Source organism: Anabrus simplex, chromosome 1 (genome assembly GCF_040414725.1).
Source record: "Anabrus simplex isolate iqAnaSimp1 chromosome 1, ASM4041472v1, whole genome shotgun sequence".
Classification (NCBI taxonomy): Eukaryota; Metazoa; Arthropoda; class Insecta; order Orthoptera; family Tettigoniidae; genus Anabrus; species Anabrus simplex.
In genome coordinates, this window is record NC_090265.1 from 1,366,055,377 (window position 1) to 1,366,074,066 (window position 18,690).

At 38.2% G+C, this 18,690-nt stretch overlaps 1 protein-coding gene across 6 annotated transcripts in view; it reads right to left on the reverse strand.

Annotated features, from left to right (window-relative positions):
* The window catches only part of LOC136858352 (VPS35 endosomal protein-sorting factor-like), a 326,083-nt gene that overhangs the window by 122,225 nt on the left and 185,168 nt on the right, over window positions 1-18,690 (reverse strand). For all 6 annotated transcript variants that reach the window (XM_067137830.2, XM_068225497.1, XM_067137825.2 and 3 more), the window contains 2 exons: window positions 1,289-1,470; window positions 1,058-1,201 (listed from right to left, as the gene is read on the reverse strand). In XM_067137830.2, coding sequence (XP_066993931.2) covers window positions 1,058-1,201; window positions 1,289-1,470 — 326 coding nt within the window. The remainder of the gene's footprint in view (window positions 1-1,057; window positions 1,202-1,288; window positions 1,471-18,690) is intronic.

The window sequence follows — 18,690 nt, forward strand, 5'->3', positions numbered from 1 at the left end:
GAGAAATTACTCAAAAATTCTTCTCTAATAATAATGAAGACCTACCATTAAAAAGTTTGATATTTTGTACTGTCCTACAATATGAAGTGTGTTTATTTTGTCTTAAAAGTCATTCTTCCTTAACCTGATAGTGCAGAATACTGCGTTAGGTACATCATACACCAAATGTTGGCAGATGCGGAATGCCATACTTATACACAAAGTGCTGCCTTTGCATCATGCTTCCATCTGTCAGGGATTGTGAACAAAGTCAAACGTTCCTTTACATATGGATAGTGTATTGTGTCCTCTTCCTTTTGGTAAATGTATCAACCCTGTCTACTAACCTTTACCTTTCCTTTGAGGAAATGAAAGCCATCAATTTTGTGCTATGGCAATCAATTATGGGGGGGGGGGAAGCGATAAAGCGTGGCTCTCTGACGAAGAGTATTTCATTCTTTGTGAACAACAGTTATGACGACCTGGGTGACAGTGATCTTGATTCTGATGACAGTTTGTTGGTGAGTGTTGCAGCTGTGGTAGAAATTAGTGCAGGAAATGAAGGCAATAATTAGGTGCATGATGTTGAGGTGCCTGCTTGTGCATTCCAGAAGGAATGTATGTCTACTCATGTGGTTCAAGGAAAGTATTTTGTGATGTAGAGTAGAGTGTGTTATATTGTGCCAAAATCTTGTGTGTGTATATGTCAAAACTATCAAGTTACATAGGGTTAGTATTTCGTACATTTCACACTTTTAATTTGCGATGAGTAACGGTCTCCTCCTACACAAGCGAATGATGTGTGCTATGACTGCTCCTGCACTGAGGAGTTGACATAATTCTTTTCAAAGTCAAATAAAATGGGATTGTATAAGGGCTATGCAAATTAATAATAAACAAACTAGGCCTGAAAGATAAAAAACAAAATGTATATGAAGGGGTTGCTTTAACATTTCCAAAATTCATGTACCAAAATGACAGCATTCAACAGTGCTCCAAATAATACAGTACTTTCAATAATGAAGTAAAGAAGTGTATTTCAAAAATTTTTCCTTACAAGCATTGATTTCAGTCTTACCATTGTGAAGAGATATTCAAAATCAGATGTATGCAAGAGGATCTTGTCAATTATTGCTTGAAGTTGTGAGTAGTGCTGCTCATATGCTCTTTCTGGACTCATGTGTCGAATGATATCTCCTAAGAATGTGTTCACTTCCCTGCACTATTAAAAAAAATCAAAGGTTAGCCGTGTGAACAATCAGCAATTACATACTGATGTGAAATTAGAGTGGCCAAAAATAATACTTACAGAAAAATGCTTTACTGGAAATTGTATCCACACTTCTGCACAGCTGATATAATGTGCTGGATCTTCCAATTTGGTAACAACACGCCACACATCATTTAAGACTTGAAGCCTATGATCAGGAGGTGGGTCAGCAAGTGCCAGACATAACCCAAGAGTTCGGAAAAGCAAGTACTGAGGAAAACCTAGGAAATAATGCAGTGAAAGTTACAACAACAACAACAACTTACTACTACTACTATTACCACTACAGGACTACTACATTTTCTTTAGCTTGTCCCAAGAATTTCTGGGGTAGCTAGAGCCACTAAGCTCATTTGGTTCTAGGCTGGAAGGCCAGATGCAGTTTCTGACACCATGTGATTTTTCAACTGAAAATCTCAACCCAGGATAAGCTGGGATTTGAATCTCAGCCCTCCGGGTGGGAAGCCACTGAACTTATACTCTCATAACACAACATAAACAACAACAACAACATCAACAACAACAACAAAAAATTAACTTTCTACAGATTGTCCCGGGTATTTATGGGGTCGCTGAAGTCACACAGGCTCATTTTGTTTTGGGATGATGATTTTTCCTTCTTCTTCTTCTTCTTCTTCTTCTTTATTCATGAGGTCTCTTTAAAAGTTCCATTTAGCATCGGACAGGGTGTAGAATATATGGGAAGTGGAAAGTGTCTGTAGAAGGTTTTATCTGTAAATCTTTTTAAGTAGTACTTACTGTATGATCTGGAGTGTTGTGCTAGAATATTTTATTTGTATTCCATTCAGTCACCTAACCTGTACAGTGTAAGAAATATTGTTCTACATAGGTTGGTTGTAACTAGTAGATTACATTTCTATATTAACTGGAACAGTCCAGAAAGTTTGTGACGCAAATTTTTGAACAGGGTGTGTTGGCCTTTGTTAGTTATAAGACAAAGACAAAGACACCTCTGTACAGGCCATGAAGGTCCTTGGAGGAGTGGAAGGTAAAGGCTTCCAGCATTGTTAACCGCGGCACGTGATGGGGTAGAGTGGTTAGCTCTACGCCCGGCCACCTTTGCCCCCAGGAATTAACCTGGTACTCATTTTTGGTGTAGGCTGAGTGAACCTCAGAGCCATATGCACCTCCTTTGTTAGTTATGCATTCTATAAATATATTCTTACTATTCTGGAAATGGAAGATTCACGATCGTATGTATTCGAGAAAGTGATTTAAAGATTGAGACCGCAGAAAGAGTTGTGATTGGTCAATCTGGGAAAGCTCCTGTGTTCTGATTGGCTACTCCAAGGCCAGATTTCTCTTTAAAAGGGGGCTAGGCAGCATTTCGTGGTCGGTCTGAAGTCTCCGAGCCGTCTTGGTCTTGGCCTGCCGAAATTTTGACGTCGCCAACGTCTCCTCGGTACCAGAATGGGCTGCTTTAGGGTAAGTGCTGTTGTTTTCTGTCCGGTTTTAAGTTCCATTTAGTTTTCATTGATGTATCACAGGAGATTGCCCTAATCGTCACTATTATGTTGTTCAAATGTTTTGAAAGGTTAGTTTAACTCCACTCTATATTGTAAAAGCGTATTACGTTTCCTCTTACCTTCATGATTGTATTGCCAACTTGCTTTGTAATTAGATGTACCATACAGTAATTTGTATTTTACAACTGGTATTGGTATTTTTTGCACTGCTGAAACTGTTTGTAAATTATTTTGTAAGGTACGTTTGGTAAATAATATTTTTGAAAATCCAAGATCACCGTTCGATTTTTCCGAAAACCCGCAACCTAGACATCTCCATGCTCCTGGTAGATTCCCGGTACCATCCCACGTGTTTGTTATCGTCAAGTTGCCCTCACTGATATTTACTTCTGCTGTTTTTGCCAGAGTTCTTTACATGATTATGGTGTGTATAGTGTTTAGGTACCTTGTAATTTGGTTTGCTTTCCTCCCTTTAACTGTGTTTGTGTAACCCCTGAAGTACCGGTTACAGCATCGACCGCTAAGATCTTTTGTTACCCCACCTAGTTATACCTACTCCCTTTAAAAAGGTGCAGGTCATCCTTATTGGGTCTTCTTGGATGTTTTTTCTCTCTTCGCCAGGTAATCCCAGCAAGAGTATGTGTTCAGCTGATTCTTCCACATCGTTGCATTTCCTACATACATTGTCTCTTATTACTCTAATTCTCCTTGCAGGATGGATGACGCCTTCTGAAAGACTTCCTTCAGGCCACAAGGAAAGCTGGTCAACATGGAAGACACTCAACAGGTTGCGTTCTGGAGTTGGAAGAACAAAGACCAGCATGAGAAAGTGGGGTTTCGTCTGTGACTCCACTCTATGTGAATGTGGTGAAGAACAGACGAGCCATCTTCTTGTTTGTAACTTGTGTCCAACTACTTGCTCTCTCCAGAATGAGATCGACGCTACCAAGGAAGCATATGAATTAGCCGCATATTGGTCACACCACATTTAATTAAATTTGTATTTATGTAGAGCTTAATCACATCGTTACCTGCCATCATCAGAAACAATTAATGGTTATAGTACCAGAGTTTTGTTATTTTCCTGATATTATTGTAAGTTATAATGTATGTTTCTGACACGATTAAATAAATAAACTCCAATTCTATGTAGGTGCTTTTTAAGATGGCAGTGGTCCAGTCAGCAGTCCTACTACCCATTTTATATTTTCTCTGCTGAGTTCCAGCAGTTACTTAGTATGCTTCTTGTTTGGGCTCTTTATTAGTTCTTTTGCAAGCCTGTATCCTGGAGCATTTTTCCAGTTTTCCATTTGTTTCTTTTGTACTCATTTACCAATGGAGAGGTGGGCTTGTCTATAAGAGATCCCACATACTGGTTCTGGGTCCACAAAAGGTGTTTCTGACTCATTTCTTGCTAGTTTATCTGCTTTTTCATTACCTTCTAAGCCTGAATGCCCATGTGACCATACTATTTTATCAACATTATACCCTGAGAGCTTCAGGAGAAGTGTATGACAATACCAAACAATTCTGGATGTAACCTGGACAGCTTCAAGTGCCTTAACGGCTGCTTGGCTATCTGCAAATATGAAAATGTTGACAAATAGGCTTTTGGGCTTATGCCGTGTCAAGAAAATAAGGTGAAATTCTTTACGTTTTGCAGAGAACTTTGCTCTGCGTCTTCAGAAGAAAATCTCGGCTGTCCACGAAAAAGGGTTCTCAAACAATGAGGTTTGAATTTAGCCGTTATAATAGAAGTGGATGTGGTATGTTCATTCGTCACCAGATGGCTCCCCGGATGCGGTACAGTGCTAGCGTTCAAAGCGGAAGCTGAAGGGAACCATCAGAATCAGTCTTAGAGGGTCGCATAACATAACAGATGTACGCATATATGAAGGTATGACATTGACACAAGCCTGGAATTAACATCTGGCGATGAGGAACGTACGAATCTGAAAAAACACCAAAACAAAATAACAATAGTGAAGGGACATGGAAGGGACAGGCGCTGGCAACCACGTATTACTTTACTGTGAGCCAGTGTCCCTGCTAAAATTGTTAGGATTTCTACGTATTTCCACAGCGTCCCATATAAACCGATGTGGGATTGGCGGGGGTCTAACACTAGAAGCACAAATATCAGTCATTCAAATGCTACCGTGATAACTAATTAACATTGCAACAGTTGAAAAGATAAATGAAATCACACACAACATATTTTCTTCAACTCACCTCATATTTAACCAAATTAACATCACAACTGTTGAAAGGACATAACACCACAAGCTCTACTCAACCTTGCACATTTTCCTTTCGATTTTTAATACAAGAAGCTACAACCACATCTACCAGCTAATTATAAAAAAATAGCTACATTTCTGACGAGTACTTGTCCTTGCTCCTAAGTGCTTCAAGAACTTTGTCGTCTTACCTTTTCATATAAATTTAACAACTTACAACCAGGATAAGGCACCATATTTACCAGATTTCATTTCAATGCAGCAATTTACGTATTCTTTTTGAACTTTTAACTAACTACTTGTTACCACATTTAAAAAACTAGACATTTGTAAAGATCTACCATAAGGATTGATTATAAGACTATCAAAAGAGTACTTATAACTACTATATTCTACTTGCTAGTCATTTTATACACATTTGTACCTGAAACAACATCCTCTTATTTATATTTTAGACATATAAAGAATAATCAGGATCCTGATCTTTCTTTCAGGTATGAGATTTTTAGGCTGATGATGCCCTCATTATGGGTGAACATGTCTCTATATGTAATATGTTACAAACTATTTCTTAAATTTAAATAAAAAACTCTTTATGTATTGAACAGGTAGAATTTATAATCTAGTATTATTATTAGACTTTAAGTACATTTCAATACGGACCATAACATGAGATTTGTAACATGTAATGTCCTAAGGAGCCGTCTGGTTTCTTTCTTGCTAGAACATCCAAGAAAGGAAGGCATCCTTCTGACTACATCTCCACAGTGAACTTAATTGAAGGATGTTGCTGATTTAGGTGGTGTAGAAATAGATGAAGTTCCTCAGGACCTTCTGTCCAGACCACAAATGTATCATCAACATACCTCCACCATATCATAGGTTTGATGGGTGCCAAAGCAATAGCATCCTCAAAATGCTCCATAAAGAAATTAGCCAGTACGGGCAAAAGTGGACTACCCATAGCCACTCAGTTCGTCTGTTCATAAAAATTCCCACCCCACAAGAAATAGCTGGAAGTCATGCAGTAGTAAAATAGCTTAGTGATGTCCTCAGGGAACAGGTGTTCAATGAGAGACATGACCGAGTCAACTGGCACTTCAGTGAACAAGGACTTCACATTGAAACTCACCAAAAGTGCATTAGGTTGAAGGGTTATGGTTGACAGCTTGTTGACAAAATACCAAGAGTCCCTGATGAATGATTCAGTACGTCCTCCGTGTGGCTGAAGCAATTTGCTTGGGTATTTAGCCAGAGCATACCCAGGAGAACCTATCGCACTAACAATAGGTCTGAGGAGAACATCATCTTTATAGATCTTAGGAAGTCCATGTAATTTAGGAGGCACTGCGTACCCTGGGGACAGATGTTTAGCCTCCTCTTTTGGAAATGAAGATTGCCTTAAGAGCTTCACGGTGGCGTTGGACACACGAGTGGTAGGATAGCATGAGCTCAGTCTATAAATGGGCTCCAACAATATAGCCGAGATCTTATTCTTATACTCGTCAGTGTCCATAACCACTGTTGCCTTGCCTTTATCAGCTGAGAGAGTGGTCAGTTCAGAATCATCTCTAAGTTCCTTCAGAGCTCTCCTCTCGCCTCTTGTGAAATTGGGCGCGGGTACAACAGCGGACCTTATGAGTCTCACACATTTCTGCTGTAACTCCTCAGCCTCATCGGCAGGTAGTTTGTGGATGGCTGCCTCAACGGAACTAATTAACTCCTCAGTGGGAATTTTAGAGGGAGCGACAGAGAAATTCAGACCCCTAGCTAGAACTGCCGAGAATCAAACGGTATCGAGAAAGAGAGAAGAAATAATCTATGACCAAGGCAAAGTCGACGAGTGAGATAGACTGTTGAAATTGTTGCAAGTTATAGGGGAGATATTGATGCAAGTGTAATGGACTGGTATAACTTGGAAATAATTCTCTAACCCATGGGTAAATAATGAAAATATCGAGCTCGATTATTATTATTATTATTATGACTTGTAATGTGTGGATATGAAGTTTTTTTACGTCTGTTGTTATTGTTACTGTTAGTGTTATTCTTCTTCTTTCTCTCTTCGTTATGCCCATTCATAGAGCGCGTTTGTTGTTAGTTGGTTTAATGGTTTGTGCCTTCTTATCTTCCCAAAATCTCTTCATGAATGCACTGTGTTGCATCTTGTGTTCTGTCGACCACTTCCTACCAGTTGTCTTTTTGGGTTTCTCCCTAAATTTATGATTGGCTACTTTTGTTCTAAAAGCTCCACGATTTTCCATGATGTCGTCTGTGATATTTATTTCTTGGAGGTCCGCCTTAGTTTCTTCTAGCCATTTTATTTTGACCTTCTTTGAGTTGATTACTTTGAATAATCTTTTAGTTAGTCTGTCGCTGTTCATTCTGTCGATATGGCCATAGAAATTAAGGCGTCTTTTCCGTACGGCATCAGTAAACCTGTCGGTGAAGGAGTAGAGGTCCGCTGTTCTCCTCTTAATCCACATTCCATTTTCTCTCGTAGGACCATAAGTTTTCCTGAGAATTTTCCGCTCCTGCTTTTCAATTTCTGTAATTTTAGAGTGACCACCTAAGCATATGGTTTCTGAGGCATATAAAGCTTCAGGCAATACAACTGTCTTGTAGTGTCGTAATTTTGCATTACGCGATATGACTCTTTTGTTGTAGTAATTCCACGTCAGTCTGTATGCCTTATGTAGTTTGGTGTTTCTTTCTACATTGGCACTACTGTCTAATCCTGATGGTAGTATAATTTCTCCACGGTATTTGAAGGAGGGCACCTGTGAAATTGTGCTGTTTTCCATCTCTAGTGGAGTTCTTTTGCTATTTTGACATAGATTTTCCATGTACTTTATTTTCTCGTAGGATATCTGGAGGCCTGCCTTTGATGTTATATTGTGTAGTCTCTGTATGGCATACCTTGTTTCATCCTTGGTCTTAGTAATGATTGTGAGATCATCAGCAAATGCTAAACATTTCACATTGACCTTGCTTCCCAAATTTCCGATGTTCACACCCTTGATATCCTTTTCCCACTCTCTAATAACTTTGTCTAGAACTAAGTTAAACAGAATAGGGGACATGCTGTCACCTTGCTGAACGCTCATACATATTTCAAAAGGCTCAGAGATTTCTCCAAGGAATTTCACTTCAGAGGTCGTATTTGTGAGGGTCTCCTGGATAAGTGCTCTGGTCTTCTTGTCCACTCTGAGTTCTTCTAGAGTATCAAATACTGTCTGTCTGTCTGTCCACAGAGTCATACGCCTTCTTAAAATCCACAAAGGTGACGATCGTACTGGCACTTCGGCGAATCCTTAATATAGACTTCAAGTTCCATATTTGTTCTGCACATGATCGACCTTTCCTGAAACCCGCTTGGTACTCGCCAATCAGGTGATCTGTCTGTTTTTCTAACCGGTTCAAGAGAGCTTTGGAAAGAATTCTGTATGCGATTGGCAGTAGAGATATGCCTGTATAGTTGTTTGGATCTGCCTTGTCACCTTTCTTGTGCAATGGGTGTATTAATGCACACTTCCAATCCTGTGGAATCATTTCTGTTTCCCATATTTCTACTAGGATTGCATGAATTTTGCTTACAAGATCATCTCCAAGTTTACACATCTCCGCAGTGATGCCGTCCTCTCCAGGAGCTTTATTATTTTTAAGCGATCGTATGATCTCTGCTGTTTCCTGTATTGTCGGTGGTTGTGAATCGGGGTTGGGCATGGGCTTTTCAAAGTTCAGTCTTTCCTTTGGAGGATCACAATTGAGGAGGTCTCGGAAGTAGTCAGCTAGAATGGTGCAGTTCTCTTTGGTGTTCATTTCTAATGTTCCATTTGCTCGATGGAAACATAAAGATGGTGGTTGATAACTGGATAAATTCTCACGGAAGGTCTTGTAGAAATTCCTGGAGTTGTTTCTAAGGAAATCGTGTTCGATTTCTATGAGTCTATTTTTGTCATAGGCTCATTTCTCCCTGTGGATTATTTTTGAGGAGATTTTCTGCACTTTTAGGAAGGTCTCCCATCTCTTAGTTGTTTGATGTCCATTCCACTGATTCCATGCTTTCGTCCGTTCATCAATGGCTTTATCACAGGTCGTGTTCCACCACCTATGTTTGCGTTTCCTTGGAGGCTGTCCTAATTTCATGGCTGATGTCTGAAGTGTTTTACGAAGGCCTGGCCAGTCCTTGGGGTCCTGCTCTCGTATGTCTTGTAGAAAGGTCGTGGCGTTCTGTCGAAGACATTCTGGATCAACTCTTAGAGATCTTTTGTGTTTAGGTCTGCATCTGTTCTGTTGGAATCTCACTTTGATTTGTGTTAGGTAGTGGTCCAAGTCGACAACTCCCTTCCGTACTCTAACATTTTGGATCTCACACATATTCTTTCTGGAGATTGCGACGTGATCGATCTGAAATTCGCCCAATAACGGGTTTGGTGATTTGTTGTTGTTGTTATTATTATTATTATTATTATTATTATTATTATTATTATTATTATTTACGTAGTTATGTATGGACTTTATTTGGTATAAATCATGGTTGTAACAAAACACATGAGGTTATGTTACGATACGTCTGCTGTATGTATAGTATATTAATATGAATTTATTTAATGTAAGAACATGTAATTAATAGTATATAATTATTATTACCTGTAAATACGATGTATAAATCCAATGTAATGTTGTGTAACACAAGGTAATAGTCCAGAACAACGTATGTTTGTCCCTAGAGAGTTGCAGAACATTCAATCCATTTGTAAGCAGGTTATTAGATACTCCAGAAATTACGAGAAAACATGTTGTGTCACACTTTTCTAGAAGCCTGGCCAGGCAATGTATAATTATAAAGAGGCAGTCTTAGGAGTTGGAGTTGAGTAGTTAGCGAGACTTGTAGTGGAAGTAGTTAGCCGAGTGTGTGAATCCATGTTGGGATTCTGTCGTGTTGGTAATTGGTTGACATGCTAATGGATCATTCTCCTTCTTCATCTTCGTAGCAGTTTGCGTTTCCTTGTTCAAGATGGTAGTTTATTAGAGAGAGTGTTTGTGTAATGTATATATAATTTGTAAATAAAATAGTGTACACAACTGACAGCATTCCATGTGTGCATCTTCGTGGTTACAACAGTGGCAACCGTGGACAGGACTTGTGAATAATTTTCGGTAGTGAATAAGAGTGTAAGTGGAAACCGGAACAGAATGCAAGTGACACTGGAAAATATTTCAAAATTACATCAGCCAAATTTATTTTAATGTATGTCAATAACTAAAATGTATAAGTGGCCAAGAAACACTGAATGCCCTTAATGTCTAAGCAGCTGTAATTTTTAAGAGATAGATTTTACCGAAGACTTGTACTGCAATGAACCTCCATACCAAGCACAAATACGTTTAATGTTCCAAAATGACATTAGCCGAATTTATTTTAATGTATGTTAATAACTAGAATGTATAATTGGCCAAGAAAAACTGTATGTCTTAATGTCTAAGCAGCTGTAAACATTTTTTTAAGAGATTGATTTTAACTAAACTAGATGCTTAATCAGCATTTTGCAACAACTACACGGAATTTACAACGTTTTAACTATTTATATCCAAAAGATTGTACAGAATTAACAAATTATAATATATTGCATAAGAAATATGCTAGTAATTTCAATAAAAAAGTTTTATACACAAAATACAGTAGTTTAAGAGCATGGTTCAATTTGTATATACATATATTTTAAAATTATGTTAATATAGATTTGTATAACGCCTTGTAACAATTTTTCCTTTGGCTGATGATGGCAAATACAGTTGCCGAAACTGGTCCCTATGTTGAAATCTAATAAATATGTGATGCATTAATGACTTCACACTGTTGTAATATTGAATAGGCGGAAACAATTACCCTCACTCCTTAATGTAAATCTGGATTCAATACGGACCAAAAATGAAGTTTTTGACATTAAACTCAGTTAAAGATAAAAATTTCATTGTTCCGTATTGAAATTATTAACATTAAAAATTAAATAATTGAAGTTCAACCAATTCAATACATAAAAGAAAGAAATGTAGTAATTACATTCTTATTTAAATGGGACCGGTTTCGACCTTAGTCCAGGTCATCGTCAGCCGTAAAAACAAGTAGGCGAAATCACACAATGTTTATGAATATTGGAGAAATGGGTTAGTTTCACACTCTGTCAGGCACAAAGTCACAACACTACCAAATAATATATGAAGGTTATAAATAAACTTGAAGTCGCAGACGACTATTTTGTAGAAGCAAACCGCCAGTTCCCGGTGATCAGCGCGGCACATTCAAGGTCATGCGCTGCGGTCTCGAACGCCAAAGTAGAGTGGAGAATGTCTTGAAGGTCCAATATTTGTCTCGGTTGCGGGAAGTTAAGTATGTATATAAAAAATATACGACGCAAATCAGTATAATTGAATGAGAACTTGTGCTCCTGCTAAGTTCTTGGAAAACAGTTGACTTGAAAAAACAATTGTAAATAGAAAAAAATGTAGTAAAAAGCGCAATATCGGAAAACAAATGAAAACTTATATGCACAGTGCGTTATTTTTTAAATTGAAAAAATTATTAGGACATGATTGAAGTAGTCGAAGTTGGCGCAAGGCAAGAGTTAAAATTTGAAAGAGGAGAACCGAAATGAAGGTCTTTTTTTTTTTTTTTTTTTTTTTTTTATAGAAGGTAGAATAAATTAACAGAGGAAGAGTGATAGTGAAAAAAGAGAAAAAATAAATGAAGGAGGGGTAGTTTAGGGTGGGTTAGGAGGGTGGGTTAATGGAGGTAGAAAATGTGGGTGGGAACTTTGTAAGGCATGGAAAATAGAATTGGAGTTTTGGAATTTGGAATTTTTGAGAAGAAGAATTAGGAAGTCAAAAAGGATATTGGGTTTTTCAAAAATGTCGTTTAAATTGAAATTAGGGTTGAAGTACTGGTCAAGGTGGATAAAGCAATTTTCAGTAACGTTTAAGAGGGGGCCTTTGTTAATGATTTTAAGTATATTCATGTCATTGTTAATACTGGTGAAACTATGCTTGGAGTCTTGTATGTGCTGTCCTATGGCAGAGAATCTGTTGTATTTAATGGCGTTGACATGTTCAGAGTACCTGATATTGAAGTTGCGGCCAGTTTGTCCGATGTAGGAGGAATGGCAGTTGTTGCATTTGAATCTGTATACACCAGATTTAGAAAAAGCATTAGACTTATTTAGAGATTTAGAGTTGTGTAAGATATCAAGATTTCTATTGTTAGTTCTAAAAGAAATTTTCATGTTATGTTTTTAAAAAATATTAGTTATTTTATAAGCATCCTGAGTGAAAGTGAAGGTGGAAAAAGCAGCTGGTTTTATTGTGTCTTTAGATAAAGTGGTTTTTGGACGGTGTTTGAATTTGTTGATGATGCGGTTAATGAAGGAGTTGTTAAAGCCATTAAATTTAGCAATGTTGCGGATGGTGTTTAATTCATTATTTAAATCTTTTTTGGACATAGGGGTGTTGAAGGCACGAAAAATTAAGCTGTTATAAGTAGAACGTTTATAATAATAATAATAATAATAATAATAATAATAATAATAATAATAATAATAATAATAATAATAATAATAATATTAATAATTTAATTAAAGATAATAAAATCATTCCAGATCTTAAAAAGAAAATCAATGACAATAATCTCATTATCACCAAATCTGATAAAGGCAACACTACTGTCATAATGGATAAAACTGACTACTTAGATAAAACCAAAAACTTTTTCAGTGACCCTTCTTTTTCTATAGTAAAAAAAGACCCAACCACAAAAATCCAACGCCTACTCAAACATACTTTAAAAAACGCTTCCTTTCTCCTCACAGATCAAGAAAAAACGAAATTAATAAACATGAACCCAGGACTACCCACTGCCAAAGCACTCCCTAAAATTCACAAAACTAACATTCCCATCCGTCCAATAATCAATTACAGACCCAGTCCCCTATACAACACTTCTAAATTTATCCAAACATTTTTACTAAAAAATTATCGATTTTTATCCAAAAAATCTATCAAAAACACTTCTGATCTAATCAACAAATTAAAGAATTTTGAAATCCAACCAAATTTTTCTCTCCACTCTTTTGACATTGTGAACATGTACCCTAGTATTCCAATTTCAAAATTATTCCCCATTATAAACAACAACCTAAACAAATTCAGTAACCTAAGTAAACTTGAAATTCAAGACTTCATGTCTATTTTAAAATTAGTTCTCAACAATAATTATTTTACCTTTGACAACACCATTTATCAACAAGATGGCTTGGCTATGGGCTCACCTGCTTCTGGCATTCTTGCTGAAATTTACCTCGACTTCTTAGAAAACACTAAAATTAATAATAATAATAATTTCTCCAACATCCTCTTTTGGGCGAGATATGTCGACGACACATTAGTAATATTAAATGAGGAATCAACCAACGCAGCCTCTACACTTCTTCATCTCAACAACTTAGACTCTAACATTAAATTCACCCTTGAATCAGAACACAACCAAACTCTTAATTTTCTAGACTTAACTATTACTAGACATCCTTCCTCTTTATCTTACAAAATTTTCAGAAAACCAACCCAAACAGAAACTACAATAAGACAAGATTCTTCGCACCCCCAAGCTCATAAACGTGCTACTTATAACAGCTTAATTTTTCGTGCCTTCAACACCCCTATGTCCAAAAAAGATTTAAATAATGAATTAAACACCATCCGCAACATTGCTAAATTTAATGGCTTTAACAACTCCTTCATTAACCGCATCATCAACAAATTCAAACACCGTCCAAAAACCACTTTATCTAAAGACACAATAAAACCAGCTGCTTTTTCCACCTTCACTTTCACTCAGGATGCTTATAAAATAACTAATATTTTTTAAAAACATAACATGAAAATTTCTTTTAGAACTAACAATAGAAATCTTGATATCTTACACAACTCTAAATCTCTAAATAAGTCTAATGCTTTTTCTAAATCTGGTGTATACAGATTCAAATGCAACAACTGCAATTCCTCCTACGTCGGACAAACTGGCCGCAACTTCAATATCAGGTACTCTGAACATGTCAACGCCATTAAATACAACAGATTCTCTGCCATAGGACAGCACATACAAGACTCCAAGCATAGTTTCACCAGTATTAACAATGACATGAATATACTTAAAATCATTAACAAAGGCCCCCTCTTAAACGTTACTGAAAATTGCTTTATCCACCTTGACCAGTACTTCAACCCTAATTTCAATTTAAACGACATTTTTGAAAAACCCAATATCCTTTTTGACTTCCTAATTCTTCTTCTCAAAAATTCCAAATTCCAAAACCCCAATTCTATTTTCCATTACTTACAAAGTTCCCACCCACATTTTCTACCTCCATTAACCCACCCTCCTAACCCACCCTAAACTACCCCTCCTTCATTTCCCTATCTTATCCTTCCTCAATACCATCTAACTTCAATCTCTTTTATTTTTTCTCTTTTTTCACTATCACTCTTCCTCTGTTAATTTATTCTACCTTCTATAAAAAAAAAAAAAAAAAAAAAAGACCTTCATTTCGGTTCTCCTCTTTCAAATTTTAACTCTTGCCTTGCGCCAACTTCGACTACTTCAATCATGTCCTAATAATTTTTTCAATTTAAAAAACGCACTGTGCATATACATTTTCATTTGTTTTCCGATACTGCGCTTTTTACTACATTTTTTTCTATTTACAATTGTTTTTTCAAGTCAACTGTTTTCCAAGAACTTAGCAGGAGCACAAGTTCTCATTCAATTATACTGATTTGCGTCGTATATTTTTTATATACGTACTTAACTTCCCGCAACCGAGACAAATATTGGACCTTCAAGACATTCTCCACTCTACTTTGGCGTTCGAGACCGCAGCGCATGACCTTGAATGTGCCGCGCTGATCACCGGGAACTGGCGGTTTGCTTCTACAAAATAGTCGTCTGCGACTTCAAGTTTATTTATAACCTTCATATATTATTTGGTAGTGTTGTGACTTTGTGCCTGACAGAGTGTGAAACTAACCCATTTCTCCAATATTCATAAACATTGTGTGATTTCGCCTACTTGTTTTTACGGCTGACGATGACCTGGACTAAGGTCGAAACCGGTCCCATTTAAATAAGAATGTAATTACTACATTTCTTTCTTTTATGTATTGAATTGGTTGAACTTCAATTATTTAATTTTTAATATTAAACTCAGTCTCTGGCTCAAAATATAAACTGATGCAATGGGCTAGATTAATCGCAGAATTTGATTTTGATGTGTGTCACATCACAGGACTGATGAACATAGGAGCAGACAGTTTATCTAGCCACTCGGCTATGGAGCCTGAGATTAGGAGCACCATTGTCGAGGGAGTTTCCACAAAAACACCAGAGCGAACCCATTGAACCTGTTCTTATGACCATCAAGAAGGAACTTGATCTGGGAGTAATCAAGCAATGGAAAGAACAAGACAAGCCCTGTACGACTATGACGCAGTGGATTAGAAGACAGAACACCAATATTCGACACGTCTTGAGGGAATTCAAGATGTGCTACAAGAACTTCCGGGTTGATTGAGGACTCTTAATGTAAAGATCTCACCTCTCTGACATGCCTGCAGTAGTAGTGATCCCTAGACAGCATAAGATGGACATCCTCGAGAAGTTCCACGACAGTACTGAAGCCGGACATCCAGGAGGTGAAGAGACATATCAGTCTGTCCGACAAAGATTATTCTGGGTCAACATGTGGAAAGACATCCTGGACTATGTGAATAGGTGCTACATCTACACCTGCACCAAGGCAAGCAATAGGAAGGCAGATTCCAGTCAGCAAGGAAGACGGCCGCAATACCCTTAGGAGGCTATACCCTGGACTTGATGGATCCTTACCCTAGAATACCAAAGGGTAAAACAGGACTCCTAGTAATCACCGACCTCTTCACAAGATGGATTGAAGCCTATCTGATACCAGAAGCCATTGCAAGTAATCAGCTTCAAAGCTGTAAAGCAGCATTAAATGTTCCCCCTCCAGGGTCACGGTAGAATTGGAGTCTAACAACAGTTAGAAATTGAGATGAAGCTCCCTTCCCAAAAATTGACCGGCAATCAGCTTCAAAATTCCGCATTAGACTCAATTTGGGGCACATTAAGCAAGCTCAAAATAATAACAGTCTACCTGGAAGGAGTGAAAGAAATAAAGATTCAACAACAATTTGAACAGTGACAAGAAGCCAATCATTTTTAAAACCTTTTAACTGGAAGACAAACAGATATTTTTAGTGTAATAGAGTTGAAAATTTTAACAACTATACCAATGAATAGATACAGTTTTTAAGCAGACTAACTATATAATCATCCAGTCTCATTTCATTAACCCATTAACCCCCACATTGTTTTAACATCATTTTAATTTAATTTGTATTCAAATAGTCTTTAAGAGGAACAATGTACCTGCAAATAATGTATTCAGAAACTTAGCGATTCACCTAAGCTTAACAACAGCTGAAGATGTTCTCAAGTGAGAACGAAACATGTACTGTTTACAATTAATAATTTGCTAAAAAGCAAATAAAAAGTATCAAAAAGGTGGAAGATTTTCAATTATTGTAATTCTCTGTGACCAGAAGCCATGAAGGGATGCATCACTAGTCTTCTACAGGATGAGGTATTCAGCCGCTACAGTTATCTATGGTGCATTCTGTCAGACAACGGGAGTCAGTTTACATCAAGAAAATGGCAGCAAATGATGACTGAATGGGGTGTGGAGCACTGGACCACCCCTATCTACTGTATAACTCAAAGGCCCATCTAACGGAATGATGGAACTAGGAGCTAAAAAGAATGCTACAGGTCCACCTAATAGGCAATGAACTTAGACTGTGGGAACGTTAGATACCGCAGACACTCTCTGCCTTGCGACGACACATCAATCATGTCACTGGCTATTCCCCAGTGGAGCTGTTCATTGGTCGACAACTATACGGCACTGGGGATTGGGAAATTCGTCCACCATCCACTTCTGGTCAAGATGATGCAACTGTTTACCTAACAGAGTGGCAGCGTAAGCAACAGCAGGACATCAAGGAAAAGCAAACTTTGGCCGAGAAGAGATCCCTTACTCAGGCCAAGGCTCATGATGTCGAAAAGACCCAGATCTTCCTACCAGGCTAACCCAGGCTTACCCAGTCAGTAATAAGACTGGAAGGTTTCACGTAGGTCTCTCACCTCTCATAATGGTCTCCTCGTCTAAATTTTTGCCCCTCTCTGCAGCAGTTCAAGGCATCTTCCCTCCCAAGCCTCAAGGAACAATTGTAATGGGAGTAAAATATTTTCTTAACCATCTTTCAAAATGTTTATCTGTTTGTACCTCTCCAACCCTTTGCCATTTCCTTTTCCAACTCACCCTTTACCTTTCACTCTTTGTATCGTCATATGTACATTCATTTAATGACTTTCTTCCACCTTTCATATCTAACTTTGCACTATTATAGATAAATTCTGTTGGCACACCGCTCTGTGCCAATTGACTTCTGTTCTGTATACATCTGACCACTCTTCTCTGGACCTGACATCACAACATGCAGCCCTACATCTTTATCACCGTTCTACGCAAAATAATCTGGATACTGAAGCCTCTCTTTTTTGGACTGCCCCCTTTTCATCGTCCATTTGGATATTCTACTGCACAACATGATACAAAGACAGCCAGCGGATAATGTCACACTGTCAGCTCACCTCCTTCACATTCATAACTTCCCACTGCTTTCTTCCCAGCACAATGCCACAGCTATGGAACTACTGTCAGCCAGTTACCTGCGTCAAACCTGGATGATGTCATCGACTCTACACTCTTCATGGATGTTCTCAGTGTTTCTAGTGCAGTGTGTCATGATTTCCCCAGTACCTCCCCTCTCCAACTGGCCTATATCACTAGCTCTCTTTGCCTGCTACATTGAGGCATTCTTCGACTGTTGGAGAGAGGGGAACATCTTTGTATCACTCACTCACTCACTCACTCACTCACTCACTCACTCACTCACTCACTCACTCACTCACTCACTCACTCACTCACTCACTCACTCACTCACTCACTCACTCACTCACTCACTCACTCACTCACTCACTCACTCACTCACTCACTCACTCACTCACTCACTCACTCACTCACTCACTCACTCACTCACTCACTCACTCACTCACTCACTCACTCACTCACTCACTCACTCACTCACTCACTCACTCACTCACTCACTCACTCACTCACTCACTCACTCACTCACTCACTCACTCACTCACTCACTCACTCACTCACTCACTCACTCACTCACTCACTCACTCACTCACTCACTCACTCACTCACTCACTCACTCACTCACTCACTCACTCACTCACTCACTCACTCACTCACTCACTCACTCACTCACTCACTCACTCACTCACTCACTCACTCACTCACTCACTCACTCACTCACTCACTCACTCACTCACTCACTCACTCACTCACTCACTCACTCACTCACTCACTCACTCACTCACTCACTCACTCACTCACTCACTCACTCACTCACTCACTCACTCACTCACTCACTCACTCACTCACTCACTCACTCACTCACTCACTCACTCACTCACTCACTCACTCACTCACTCACTCACTCACTCACTCAC